The 15,304-nt window shown below is 34.1% G+C and overlaps 2 protein-coding genes across 2 annotated transcripts; one reads left to right on the top strand and one right to left on the bottom strand.

The window, feature by feature from the left end:
* Positions 1–1,792: 1,792 nt before the first annotated feature.
* On the top strand, positions 1,793–13,129 carry LOC115876075 (chondroitin sulfate synthase 2). The gene is made up of 10 exons (XM_030891763.1): positions 1,793–2,213; positions 2,272–2,490; positions 2,547–2,698; positions 2,790–2,942; positions 3,005–3,211; positions 3,264–3,430; positions 3,488–3,702; positions 8,721–8,968; positions 9,027–9,195; positions 11,771–13,129. Exons 1-10 carry the CDS (start codon positions 1,793–1,795, stop codon positions 12,043–12,045), a joined length of 2,226 nt encoding a protein of 741 aa, XP_030747623.1. The 3' UTR covers positions 12,046–13,129.
* LOC115876076 (zinc finger protein 813-like) lies at positions 12,976–14,720 on the bottom strand. Its single transcript, XM_030891764.1, has 3 exons — positions 14,537–14,720; positions 14,226–14,481; positions 12,976–14,170 (listed from the first exon to the last, which is right to left on the bottom strand). Exons 1-3 carry the CDS (start codon positions 14,657–14,659, stop codon positions 13,143–13,145), a joined length of 1,407 nt encoding a protein of 468 aa, XP_030747624.1. The 5' UTR covers positions 14,660–14,720; the 3' UTR covers positions 12,976–13,142.
* Positions 14,721–15,304: the final 584 nt, after the last annotated feature.

Below are 15,304 nucleotides of genomic sequence, written 5' to 3' on the forward strand. Positions count from 1 at the left end.
CAACTACTCAGAGATATGGAAGTGGGAGAATGAGCTTCGACGAGTGCGCATCCAAATTTTTGTCGACGGCAAGATGGCAGACATCTTCCAGGTCTCGCTGTCACTTCCCCTCTTTAATTGACATCACGGTGCAAAAACTTAAATGGCAGGATTTGGAACAAGAATTGCCAAATCCTGCTATCAGAGGGCGCCACTGTCGATTTAAAAATACGTGGGCGGAGTAAGAGGGAAGGAAACGTTTCTTCCCGCCACCCGTCTCATCATAATATTTCGTCATTTTTCCCGGCAGCCATCAGTGCCTTTCGCTGTTTTCTGGTTGTTTGGCTGTGTTTTTTGCAATCTTCATTTTACAATCGTGATTTTGTATTTTTGAACTTTGTTTTGTGTTTGATTTTTAAGATCTTTATTAAAGGTAAGGTTTAAGTTAAAGGTCTTTGATTTATCTAACAATTTTATTTAATAATCCGAGAAAGTGAGGTGAGGTAACCTAACCAAGTCCAAATGTTCGTGAATTTTATTTTTTAACAATGTAATATTTACAACGCCATATATTTTTACAAAAAAAAATTGATCAACTCCATATTTTTGTACATAAACTCCACAATGTGATATTACACAATTGTTCAAGTCCATATGTAAAAATACACGTAAATAAAACATTGTTTCTAATGGACGTCACTTTCTCTTGTATTCCAACGATATTTGTTGTGTTCTTAAATCTGGTACTATAATAAATATTATACTTTTTAATCTGTTGTTTTATTTGTTTGTAAAATGTTTCATGGTATAATTTTCTGTAAATTAAAATAAATTATTTATTGTAGGTTTTTATGCACATAAAATGATATAAGCAAACCATTTAACACTTTACAATAGTTTAACCTGGTTTAACCTTTATATATAAATCCTTGTTTTTTACCATTTGACTTGTTTGCCAACTTGGGACCAATCAGATGACTCCGTAGCGTCTTTTGTCAGAATATTCGTATATTTAGTGTATTATATACCAATATTGTACGCAGTTTTGAAACTGATAATTAAATAAATCATATTAATGTTAACTAACCATAATAAATGATAGAATTTCACTAAATTTAAATTGCCCCCCGTATGGTTGAAAACAGCAAATTGATATTTGATTACTTATAGATTACCACCTATATACAAAATGACAGGAAGACCTGGAATATGGCGCCCAACTTGATTAGACCTTCCGCGCATGTTGAAGCTCATTCTCTATCCCTTCTATTTCTCTGCAACTACTCTAAACATAGAAAATAACCTAATCTCTGCCCAGTGGTGGACACAGAGGGGGGCCATGGAGCCCGGGCCCCCCCTAAAATCCGTTAATTGGATTAAATATTAGGGTTTTCGATTAAAAATGGCGCCCTAAAAGGCATATTTTGCATTGTTTTTTATTTGGGCCCCCCCTAAAATAAATTTCTGTATCCGCCACTGTCTCTGCCTAATCTAAAGATCTTGATTTCAATGAAAAGGGAATTCTATTCAAGAGCGGATTCTTGAATTAGGTATTGATAGTTGCCTACATATTCCAACATTATCTTAAAATTTTAATCTGTAAAAAGTAGGTATTTCGTCCAAAGTAGACCAAATAACTGAATCAGCTGAATGTCAAATATTTGAAGGTTATTTGTTTATTTTTATTTTTTAATTAGATTTCTACCAAACTCAATAATTAATAATTTGTAGAATGAATAGTTATGATTGTTATGAAGGCTTATCTGTATAAATGACCACTGTATCCTGAAAATGTTATAATTTTTTTCTGAAAATGTTGAAAACAAGTATAAAGTTTGTGTCAGAAAATTTATATGTATTTCTGGGTATTATAATAGGTCTCTATATTTCCACATTTGTTTCAACCTCGTTAGACATATCATGTGAGACACCAGATACTTACACAGTTAATAATAAAATTGCTCAAAAAATTATTAATGACTCCGTTAACCATTTAGCACCAAAAGTTTTGCCTGAAAAGCCATTAGGCGAAAAGAAGTCTAAATTTATTAGACCTAGATATTATTCAACCGAACTGGGCATTAGAGAAAAACTCTTTGTTGGAATATTTACTTCCGAAGATAATGTTAACAGCCAAGCCCTACATATCAATAAAACTATAGGGCACATAGTTGATAAAATTAAATTTTTTATCACTGCTCAATATAAATTAAAAACGAAGTTTAACCTTACAGGTATTGGTATTTTTTTAGTTAAACTAGTTAAATATTACTTAATTTAATAATATTTTAGGTTTAGTTGGTTTTACTGATGCTAGAAGTAAATATAGACCTTTTCAAGTTATTAAATATGTCGGGGACACATTTGCTCAAGACTACGACTATTACTTTTTTACAACAGACCATACTTTTATAAATATACATAAACTTAAAGATATTGTTAGTAAAATTAGTGTTAGCGCAGATGTTTACTTAGGAACCAAAGTCCATGATGGTAGTTACTGTAACATAGGCAGGTTTTTATATTTATAATTTAAGTAAATTTTATTATATGACCGATATTTATAGATGCTGGTATTCTTATAAGTAACTCTGTACTGAAATCATTGAGGGAAAACTTAGAATGGTGCATTATGAATGCTGTCACAGATGATTATAGTGAAAATTTTGGTCGGTGTGTTTATCATAGCCTTGGGCTAACTTGCCAATTTTCAGTTCAGGTAAAGATATTTTATTGGTGTTTTAGTGACCCTTTCAATAGATATATACAAGTATTGTAAACTGCAGCTAAAGCATTTAAATATTTTCTAGGACCAAGCCATCTTTTCACATAAATTGAAACATTTTGACTTGGATAAACACTTACATGAGTTAAGTAAATCACAGGAATTCATAAATGCAGTCACTGTTAGACCAGTCCTGAAGGAAAAGGAATTTTACATATTGAACTCCTATTTTTTAAAAGTATGGAAATAGAGTAATTATTTTTATTTATTTTATTTTTATTGCTTTTTAAATAATTTTAGCAACGTTTAGCGACATATCAAGGAGATATTGCAAAAATATCTTCTTCACTTAGAGACAGCTGGCCACCAGGACAAAGGTCAGGAGCTAAGCCAGCTACTAGATTTGATATGCCAAGACAGTATTATTTTAATATGACTCACATCTTCTTTCCAGATGATTTTGTAGTGATCAGGGAACATACAGAGCCGGAGCTATTAGATCTAAAGGTTCCAATTATTTTGTTTTACTATTATTTTTTTTAATTCATTTTATTTGTAGAATATTCTTGAAGAGATAACAGCTAAAGTAGCACAACAGTACCCAAAACAATACAAATTTCGAAGGCTTGTTAATGCATATAAAACATTTGATTTAAGTCGAGGTGCTGATTATACGTTTGATATAGGATTCAGAGATTTAGCTTCTGGAAAGGAAATTGTAAAACGGTAACGCACTTTATGATATTCAAAACTAAATAGAATTAATTAGCATTTCTGACATAGATATGATGTATGCAAACCTTTGGGAAAGGTCGAGTTTATTTCAGCGCCTTATGTGACAGAAAATACTAGAGTTACAATAATATTACCAATTCAGGAAAATGAAGCATCCATTGCAATGCATTTCTTAGATTTATATAGTACCAACATAATGGAGAAAAAAGACAAGACATTTTTGATGTTAGTTTTTCTATACCAGTATAAAAGTAGCAGTAAAGGTAAGTCTTTACAGGAGGGAAAACTTTTTATGGGTCTGGTCCACTTTAGGTACGTCAAATTTTAAAATTTTCTATACAGAATTGAGAAGAGGGACACTTATAATGACATTTTCTAACAAAAAAAGTGCGGGTCGTGCATAAATAACACCAAAAAGAAACCCCCCAAAAAGAATGTTGTAACCAATGCAATCAAAACTCAGTTACGGTGGACGTTTTTACCATTGTGATCCTCTTCTCAAACTTTAACACAGATTAAAATATAATATCTATTCTTATCAGCTTAATATTGCTACCGGCTACCGCTATTTTTCAAAATTAATAGGGAAGTATAAATAAAACAGAATTCTGATTTTCAATATTTCATTGTTACCGCCAGCGATATACGCAGACGCGAGCAAAAGACAAATAAACCTAAATCTGCGTCTTCCTTGTCACTCTTATTAAACTTAATAAGGAAAGCTATATTCTAACCTCAAAAAATAAATAATTTTATTGCAGAAATCTCAAACATTTAGCGGAGTATCCGTACGATCCGTACTTAAAACGTTAAAACATTAATTGTAGAATATATTAATATTGTTACGGATTCCGTGGGTCCACTATTTAAACTCACGATAAAATACTTAACGAATTTATTTGTTTCACTCTGTACACACAACTTATACTATTTACAACACAACTTATGCAACTACTATTACTCTAACGGTATTTCGCGGTATTATCAAACTTCAGACTATCAACTTTAAACTTAAACTTGTCCAACTGTCAAAGCGCGGGCCTTATATACCCCCTCCCGGTTGTTTCTAGATTTTTCTCAAGAATTCTATAATTTTCTTTACTTTCTGGCGAATGCGCCAGGTTCCTCAAAGCACATTGCGATTTTAGCAGTATGCAGTTATGCAACCAGTAATACACCTTGACATTGCCCCCTTCTCAAATTTGATCGTCCCGATCAAGGTTTCCTGTCTGGTATCTCTTCAATCGATCCAGATGAACTACTTTCATCTTACTTCTAGGGCTGCGTTGAATCCGGTACACAACATCATTTATCCTCTTGATGACTGTATAAGGACCTTCCCATGCTGGAGTTAACTTTGGGGACCTTCCTTTCTTGCGCTGTGGGTTATACAACCATACCCTATCGTCCTGTTGAAATCCCGTAGAATTAGCTCTGAGGTCGTAATGAGCTTTCATCCGGTCACTGGCTAGCGCAATCTTACTTCTAACGGCCTTATGAATGTCCAATAATCTTTCCTTCCTAGCGATTCTTTCGAACGACAGTCCAACGCTATCCTGTTCCATTTCTTCCCCAGATCGAGTACTTGGTCTTTGTCTAGCTGCGCAAATCTTACAACGTTGACACCATTTCTTAACATCTTCGCAATAATCCACCCAGTAAAAACGGTCTCTCAGCTTACTCAAGGTCTTGTTTACTCCAAGATGGGCTCCAGTTTTACCACCGTGAATTTCTTCCAATACCTGGGTGACTTTCTTCCTTGGTACCAGTAACTGAGTTGTTACTGTCCTGCCATCCGCACTTTCCCACGTGCGCTTTATCAATCCATTCTCAATCACCAGTGAATTCCACTGAGCCCAGAGAGCTTTGAAAACGAGCCCTCTGTCCGCAATATCCTGCCACGGTGGTCTCTCGCCGTTACCTTCCTTGAGCCGTAGTATTGCTCCGATGTCTGGATCTTCCATTTGATCTTTCCTCAACTGTATCGTCGTCCATTGTTCGTCAGTTCTCAGTTTAAAATTCCTTACTCTGATAGTGCTTTCGCGATGTTTCATTTTCTTGCCCAAAGTAGCTCGTCGTCGATCTGGCTCGTTGTCGATAATTTGTACCCGTCCTACACGGCACTCAGGGGTTTTCTCCATTTTCCCGACACAGTCTTCTTGGCATCACCAGGTATCATCACAATTTCCGCTGATCTTGCTTCCATATTTCCTGGTCTCTTCTCTTTAGATACAGAAAATTCCTCATTTCCGATTTTCAGGATGTTTCTATGGTGATAAACGAAAAACCATGTTGACTGATCACATCCATACCCATGATAAAATCATCTTCAATGTCCGCCACTAAAACGCTATGCCGAAACTTCAAATTCCCTAACTCCAATTCCATGAAAGCCTCTCCCCGTACAACGGCCATTTCCCCCGTAACTGTACGTAAATACACTCTTCTTCTAAGAGGCATCATCTTCAATCCTCGCACTGAGTTAGTCTGCACCAACGATACCATAGCGCCTGTGTCCACAGTCATTCGATTTCTTCTACCATTGACCTTCCCGTTGATCACCAAACTGTCAGCGGTTTTTCCTAGACTCCTAACGGAAAACATCCTAGGGGCTCTGTTTTCTTCAGCCAATACTCGCTCATTAGTGTTGATTTCCGGGTGCCTATGTTCTCTCGATGGTAAACGGAATCGCATTTGGACGCGGCAATCCCGTTTGATGTGGCCATTCCTGCCACATCTATAGCAACTTATGTCCTGGGATCTTCCGATGTGCCGATGTTCTCTGGATGGTGAATGGAATCGCATTTGGATGCGACAATACCGTTTGATGTGGCCATTCCTGCCGCATCCATAGCACCTCATGTCCTGGAATCTTCTTTGGTTCTCTGTCTGGGTGTTGTTGACTTACTTGTTTATTAGTAGCTCACATAGTTTGTCGAATTTTCTACACATCTCCTCCAAACTTCTGTGGGTACTCTCGGGCTGTTCCTCTACCGTTACCGATCTTATCTTCGGTCTAGGGATGGCGCTAAAAGCAGCTTCGATTTCCAGCGCCCTGACCAGTGCTTCGCTGCTGGTAGAAAATCAGGATATTTGCAGCGCCCTCTGCGCCTGATAAAGCACTGAGCAGCGAGTTCCTCCCTAAATCCTTCCGGTGCTTCAGGATACGCTAGGTGTACCAGCCGACGTAAGTCTGCTTCAAATTCCTGCAGACTCTCTCTGGACCTCTGCAGGCGTGTCTTGATCTGGGCCTGGTAAGTTGGCGTCGATGTTGGTCGCCATATCTTCTGTCCAGTGCAGCGACCAAAGTTTGGTATTCCTGCTGTTGGGCTGCAGGAATAGTTTGCCACAGTTCCAGGGCAGGGCCACGCAGCGCGATGACAAGTGCCGCTGCTTTCTCCTGGTCAGTCCATCCGTTGGCAGCGGCGGCGGCGGCTGCTTCAAACTGACGGTGGTACATTGTCCATGTCGTTTGTCCATCGTAGGTCGGGGCCTTAAGGTTCGCTGTTCCTTGAACGCCAGGTGTCTTTACTTGTACCTTGCTCTTCTGTAGGTCCATCTCCAATCTTTCTATCTTCTGCTGAAGGCGTTCCTCAAGATCTCTTCTACGGTTTCTTGAAGTTGATTTTCCTGCCGTTTTTCCAGGTCTTCAAAAATTCTTCTGTAGTCGAAATTCCTGATTTTCCAAAGTTTTCTTAAGACGGGCCTGATCTTCAAAATTTTTCTTTCTGGCGACGCACTTCTAAATCTTCAACAATTTTCTCCAACCGTTCTTGTCTAATTCCTTGATTTTCTAAAATTTTCTGAATACGGTCCTGTTCTTCTTGTCTTTCTTTTTTGACGTCGCTCCTCCAAACGAATTTCCAAATTACCCAGTATTTTCTCAAGCCGGTCCTGTTCTTCTTGTTTCTCTTGTTGTCGTTGAACTTTCAAATCTTCGAAAATGTTCTCAAAGCCGGTCCTGTTCTTGTTGACGTCGTAGTTTTCCTCTTCCTTTTCTCTTTCTAATCGGGCTCGCTCTTCTTCTCGTTCTTTACGGAGTCTTTCTTGTTCTTCTGCTTTCTCTTTTTCTAGTCGGGCTCGCTCTTCTTCTCGTTCTTTACGGAGTCTTTCTTGTTCTTCTGCCTTCTCTCTTTCTAGTCGGGCTCGCTCTTCTTCTCGTTCTTTACGGGTCTTTCTTGTTCTTCTGCCTTCTCTCTTCTCATATTCTCCATAAAATCGCCCAATAATTTGCTTACTTCCTCCATTTTCTTCTGCTTGTTCCCTTGTACCAACCATAAAAAATACTCTAATTCGGTCTAAAAATCTTCCAATCCACTTAATTTCTGCTTAAAATCCTCTTGAATCGCACTTCCGACACCAATTTGTTACGGATTCCGTGGGTCCACTATTTAAACTCACGATAAAATACTTAACGAATTTATTTGTTTCACTCTGTACACACAACTTATACTATTTACAACACAACTTATGCAACTACTATTACTCTAACGGTATTTCGCGGTATTATCAAACTTCAGACTATCAACTTTAAACTTAAACTTGTCCAACTGTCAAAGCGCGGGCCTTATATACCCCCTGGCGGTTGTTTCTAGATTTTTCTCAAGAATTCTATAATTTTCTTTACTTTCTGGCGAATGCGCCAGGTTCCTCAAAGCACATTGCGATTTTAGCAGTATGCAGTTATGCAACCAGTAATACACCTTGACATTATCAAATTTACATCAATAACTTCAAGATTGACGCCGTACCTACCTTTTTTTATTATTAATATTTTGAAAAAAGTATATTCCTTAGGTATAACAATTTTGCTTGATCTATAATGGTTAATATTGTATTCACCTTTCCAAATTTTCCTATAGTTTTATAGAAAAATCATTGAATATGAAAATATGGTTGACTTTTTTCTATACTCTCAAAATTAAATGCTTATGGTGTGTCTGGTAAAAAATGTACATGTACTGTCAAAATATCATTTTACTGCCAAGCGACTGCCAATGACTGCGAAGAAGACTGTCTGTCTACCATATAATTATGCCGTATAAAAAAAAACGGCGTATAATATAATTTTACATATAAATGACAGAGATGTTCATTTCATAACGATCGCTAACACCGTTGTTTTTCCAATCATACGGTAGTTGACTGCCTTAAGTCTGATGCCAACGACTGCCAAGAAAATGTACATGTAATTGCAACAGTTAGACACCTCTCGGTAGTTTATTTATATAAAATAACGTCTATTGAATATTTCTTCATCAATAAGTTATTGTTCTTTTAGGTTCTGATGACATATTTCAAGAACTGAAAGATTTTGTTAATAAAGTTACAAACCGGTACAAAAATGATGATGTTAAAGTCGGATGGGTGTCTATCAGATTACCCGAATATGACACACCAATAACCTTTGAAAATACCAAAGCTCTAAAATTTGCTACAGTTGACTTGGCTCTGAAAAAAATTGGACTAAACAGTTTAACATTAATATTAGATATCTATACAAATATAACAGTAGATTTTCTTAACAGAGTAAGATATTTTTTTTATTTTCTTAATTCGTATATCAATTTTCTTTTACTTATTCTAGGTCAGAATGAATACAATAGAAAATTATCAAGTTTTTTCAGCAATTCCTTTTAGACAATATGACCCCGTGATATCGCAATATACACGATTTGATGTAAACAAAATATCAGGCCATTTTGATAGGGAAGAATATAAATACATAGCATTTTATGGAAAGGACTATGTAGCAGGTATGTGCTTATACCGTGCTGGCAACTCTTACTTTTGGCTTGGTATTTACCTACATGTGTGGAAGTAAATCGCAGAGAGATCTTATTAAGTCGGAGTGAGAAAAATGCGACGATATGCTGTTGCGGCGTTGCCACATTTCTCCGGTTTCCCTATCAAGTAAAGTAAAATCGCGATCGCAAACCGCTTATTTTTAAAAGACTTTTTTTCGAAAAGATAACTAGATAAAGTCATTAGATATGTTTCTGAGCATCTAAAATGGAATTATAAGGATATAGTTAGGGTGTCCATATTTTTTATAACGGGAAAACGTCAGTAATCGCGATAATTTAAAAATTCAACTTTTTAACACATAACACGCGATAACTCCAGAACCACTTTAGATATTGAAACTTTTTATTATATGTATTTCGGATCTTTTACAAGATGTTCAAATGAGAAAAATTCGATTTTTTCATTCAAACATTTAAAAAAACGTCTATTTACTTTTAGCGCATAGCAATTTTCCGCAATCGTGTAACTTTTTTACTTGTAACGATTGTCACATACTGTCTGCGAAGAAAATATAGCAGAAATATTAAGAAAGCCTTTGAAAAAAACTACAATCAATTATTTCTAATGGATTTCGAGATATCGATTTTTGAATTCACAGCTCTAATAGCGCGACCACTGTCGAACACCAACTCAATTGCACTTATTTTTACCAAAAATGCAAGGTTCCTATTGTAACTTGCACTTAAAAATTTACAAGCTATAGGGAAAATTACAACTACTCCTTAATAAATAAAGAAATAAAGTGTCACGAGACGTAATTAAATTGTAAAGCTGAACGCATTATCATGATATACACCCTTCTCTAGAATTTTAAGTACTGATTGGGTCCAATTGGGTAGATCGGTTGGCCTCGACATATCTACTGTACCCTTCCACATCTCTATTAGCATCGTGCACAGATGCTCGGTTTATTTCATGCCTTTGGCAACGTTTTTACTGTCCTCTTTTTGTTCAGTACATTATAAACGCATTGTACTCTTCTTACACATGGAAATCTCGACCCAAAACTAACCTTTGCCCGCCCAGTATGTTTTTGATGCCGATAAAATATATATGCTGATAATATCAGCATATACAGAGTCTGGCAATAGTGCGTCGGGCATAAAGAACTTGAGAATTTTGTTTAAGTGCAAACCTAAAGTATGTATGAGGATGTATTTCCGGAAAATATTTTAACTTCTATAGGGTGGCTCAAAAAAGTGTGAGTGGATCTGGATGATTTTTTTTAAATGGAACACCCTGTATATTATTGCATTTTTGCCTTCCTTTCAGACCACTTTACATAATCCTAAGATATGAGTAAATCTATTTCTATAGTTTCAGAGATATTAAAAAATAAATCAAAAATATATATTTTTCAACCCTTCTTAAAAAAAATATTAAAAATACAAGAACTGTTCTGAAATCAAAACTGTATTAGATATTTACTTTAGATGATCTGTTCTTACTTTGCTATAAATATGGCAATCGTAGATCATACAGGATGTTCAATATTTTACGCCAAACTTTCAAAAATATAAAATAAGTTTTCTTCGTTTTTTTTTAAATGGAACACCCTGTATATTATTTTTTTATTTGATGGAGAATTAAATGAACATTTTTTGTATTTAAAGTATTTCAAAATGTTTAATAGTTTTCCGGATACACGCAGTATTATTTCATATGGCGCTTTCAATGGTAAAATACGAGAGAAAAATCATTGGGTGGCTTTGATAAAAATTTACTGTGGAAAATGCCATAGGAAATACAAAACCGGGAATATCTGCGAAACCGTTAAAAATTTTGAAATACTCTAAATGCAAAAAATGTTCATTTTTTAATTCTCCATCTATTGAAAAAATAATATACAGGGTGTTCCATTTAAAAAAAACATAGAAAAATTATTTAAAGTTTGGCGTAGAATTTTGAACATCCTGTATGATTTACGATTTCCATATTTATAGCAAAGTAAGTACAGACCATCTAAAGTAAATATTTAATATATTTTGATTTCAGGACAGTTCTTGTATTATTAATAATTTTTTTAAGAAAGGCTCAAAATTATATAATTTTTAAATATTTATTAATATCTCTGAAATTATCGAAATATATTTACTCATGTCTTAGGATTATGTAAAGTGATCTTAAAGGAAGCCAAAAATACAATAACATACAGGGTGTTCCATTTAAAAAAATCATCCCGATCCACTCACACTTTTTTTAGCCACCCTATAGAAGTTAAAATATTTTTTTAAAAATACATCCTATTAGATAATTTAGGTTTACACTTATCAAAATTCCCAAGTTTTTTATTTTAGGAGCTACAGATACCCAACGCACTATTGCCGGACCCTGTATTTTATTTATATGATTTATATTATATATTATATAAAAATGAATAGAATTAACTATTTATTCCGTCAAATAATCTAAAATAACGTGAAATAAATCTGAATCGTGCATTTATTGCATCTGAATCTTGCATTACTGTCTTGAGAGTTAATTTTAACCATTATTACATGTTAAGTTGCATTTATTTTCTAGCTAGAAAAAAGTTTCAGCCAATAATACCGTTAATAAGGGTGGATAATGATATTTCAAAGCTTTTGAATAATTTTATACGAGAAAAGGGAAATATTTTTGAAATGTTTGTTCAGTATGGCGCACATATCCACTGCATGAGAGCTACAGAGATGAACTTGAAAATTTTGTACCATAATGAACCTGACGAAGAAAGAAAAAATAAGTTTTATGGTAATGATGCTCAGCTTGCTAAACTTTTACTCACCAAACAAGAGAATATACCAGAATTGCAATGAAATTGCAAAAAAGGCTTAACTTTAAGTGTATTATAATAACCTTGTGTTTGTGATACTTAAATTAAATATACATTAGTATATTTAATTTAAGATTTTATTAAGAAGTTTATTAATTGGTGCTCAGTGGCGGATACAGAGGCCAGGGACCCCCCTAAGATCCATAAATTGGGTTAAATATTAGGCTTTTGGGTTAAAATTGGCACCCTAAAAAGCATATTCTACATTACCTTTTATTTGCCCCCCCCCCCTAAAATAAATTCCTGTATCCGCCCCTGTTGGTGCTCTCTCTATTTTAGAGAGTGCACCAATTAATAAACAAGATGTTGATTGTTGATTTGTATGTTTATCTTGGGGTCATTTTAAACCATGTATGCTGTCTCTTCTATATTTAATCTAAGGTTTGTAAATTCAAAAATAACTTTATCTACCTATTTGAATAGTTTATTAATAATTTATTGATAAAATCCTGATACAATGTAATTTGTATAAAATAAATATTTTGATGTAATCTTACTGTTAAAAAAATGGTCTAATATACACATCAAAATAAACACTAAATCACCACAATACACCAAAACACTTTTACTTTTACAATGAACGCGCGTTTCGCTAACCATGTTAGCATCATCAGCAGATGATTAAAACTGACTTTTTAATTTTTAGAAAACTTAGTTTTAATCTGCTGATTGTGGTGATTTAGTGTTTTGTTTTGCTCTGTAACACCAAAGGTTCCAACCCCAAACTATAATAATATACACATGCCTATTATAGTCTGTCCAACGAGTTGGAGTAGATTTCGACAAACGACGTGCAAAAAATGACAGGAATCAATTAACTTATTTTTAAAATGCCAGACACAATTGTCACTGTCACTAATACAGATCCCCTCATTGAGTAGACTTATTTAATAATTTAAATAAAAATAAATACTGTTGCAAAATTAATATTTCTCTTTAAAACATGTAAAATCACTTCCTATATAATTTGACAGATATATGAACTAAATAAATTAGGAATTTAGGAATGTCTTTAAGTTATGCCATTGTTATAACTTAATTATTTACAATAAACTTTATAAATATTTCATTTTTTTAGATTCAGATATCAAGGTTATGATCTTTTTTCAAATGAACCTTTCTATAATAATTTTCATAAAACTGTTTCTCACAATATTCACATTTATAAGGCTTTTCACCAGTATGACTTAAAATATGTCTTTGCAATTTGTTGTTAAATAGAAACAACTTGGGACAAATTGGACATAAAAATTTCTTTTCCAATTTTGGCTTCTTCCAGGTACCTATATCGTGTACCATCTTCAAATGTTTGTTAAAAGCTTCTTTACTTTTGTACTCCTTTTCTCCACAATACATGCAAGTAAAATGACGCTCATCGGAATGTGTTAAAAAATGTTTAGTAACTTCTGATTTGTTAAAGAATTGTTTTTCACATACATTACATGAGTACTCTCTAACACCCTTGTGGCGTTTCATGTGAACAGCTAAACCACTATTTAAGGGAAATCTTCTATTACATACAGTGCAGCCATATTTCCAGTCTTTAGGGTCTGTATGTTTAACAATTCTGTGAGTTCTTAAAATACTTGCAGTATTAAATCCCTTATCACAGATATTACATTGATACTCTCTTTTATTCAGATGTATTTTGTTATGATGATTTAAATCTCCTGAACATACAAAACCCTTCCCACATGTGCTACAGATACATGGCTTTTCATTCCTATGATTTCTGTTGTGAACTAATAAACTATGTGAATTAGAGAATGATGCTTCACATAAATTGCATTTGTATGGTTTTTCGAATGTATGAATTGACCTAATATGTGCTGACCAATGTTGTCGCCTATTAAAAAGTTTTCCACAATATGAGCAAGTAAAAGATTCTTGTTTTTGACGATATTTTCTTCTTTTCAATTTGTGTTTGTACTCTGGGTCTGGATCACTGTCATAATGTTCACTAAATGCATTATGACCTGAGTCATCATTTTCATCTTCAAATACATTATTAGACAAACCATGTGTTACATCATTTATATCTATTTTGTCTTCTTTTAAATCATAAGCTTCTGTAGTAGTCCCATTATCCTTGCCTTGCACTTTATTTCCTTTAAAAAATAATTATAGTAACATAAATAATTATTTTAAATCTAAAATATTTACTTTTGTTTTTTGAAGTTTTAAGATGGACCCTCGTAATGTGTAATTTGAGATACCTTTTCTGCTTGAAAGATTTTTTACAAATATCACATATTACTAATTCCTCTATATTTAACTTCTGTTCAATTTCTTCTTGAAATTTAATAAGCTGTTGCTCTCGCAAATCTTTACTTTTCTTACAGCACATAATAAATTCATAAACTAGATTTAATTTCTCAATACACTCTTTACAAATATAAAAGTCTTGGTCGAGCCACAGCTGTAAGGAAAAAATTATTACACATTAATTATGAAATTAAATTATTTATAACTACCTGACTGGGATCACAAAGACTTAATTTTTCTGAATATTCGATATTATTTCCATCTTTACTTTGTACATTTTCTAACTCTTTGTCAAATTCCACACAAACACAGCAGAATTTATCAATCTCCATTTTTCTATATCAAATATTTAAATGAAAAAAAAACAAATAAAACAAGTACCAAACAAAACTTGTTTTGACAGATAAACAGCAAACAGATTTTCAGATTTATGCCAAACGTGTGTCAAAGTCAAATATAGAATTAAAAATATATTAGGGATGTACTGAACAGCACCAAAACGTTCAAAAGAACTATTTCAGAAAGAGCACAGGAAGAGTTGTTTTGAAATATAAAATGTATTATATAATATTATATTCTTACTCTGAGGGTGTAATAAAAATACACGAAGCTTTCCTTGTCTAATTAAGACACGAAGAAATCGTAAGGCAAAAAAACTTAAGTGAGAAAAGAAACATCAAATAATAGGTATAACAGCGTGACAGCGTTTTCAGATGGAGCTGAGCGCCCGCGACTTCGAGCAAGTACCATGAGTTTATATGAACGATTTCACATGGGTCGAGTATGCTTTGTCCCATGCTCTGTCCGGATGAGCTATACTTGCTATCTGTGCTTGCTATACTGAAAAAAAAACCCGCGCGGATGCTCCGCGTGTAGGTCTGCTCCACCTGAATCTGAAAGCGCTGTAGCACGGCTGTAGTACCGTATCCATATACCGTATGATCGAAAAAAACGGCCTCCAGTTGGCTGGGAAATGA

Source organism: Sitophilus oryzae, unplaced genomic scaffold (genome assembly GCF_002938485.1).
Source record: "Sitophilus oryzae breed Bouriz unplaced genomic scaffold, Soryzae_2.0 scaffold_1396_pilon_pilon, whole genome shotgun sequence".
NCBI classification, from domain to species: domain Eukaryota; kingdom Metazoa; phylum Arthropoda; class Insecta; order Coleoptera; family Curculionidae; genus Sitophilus; species Sitophilus oryzae.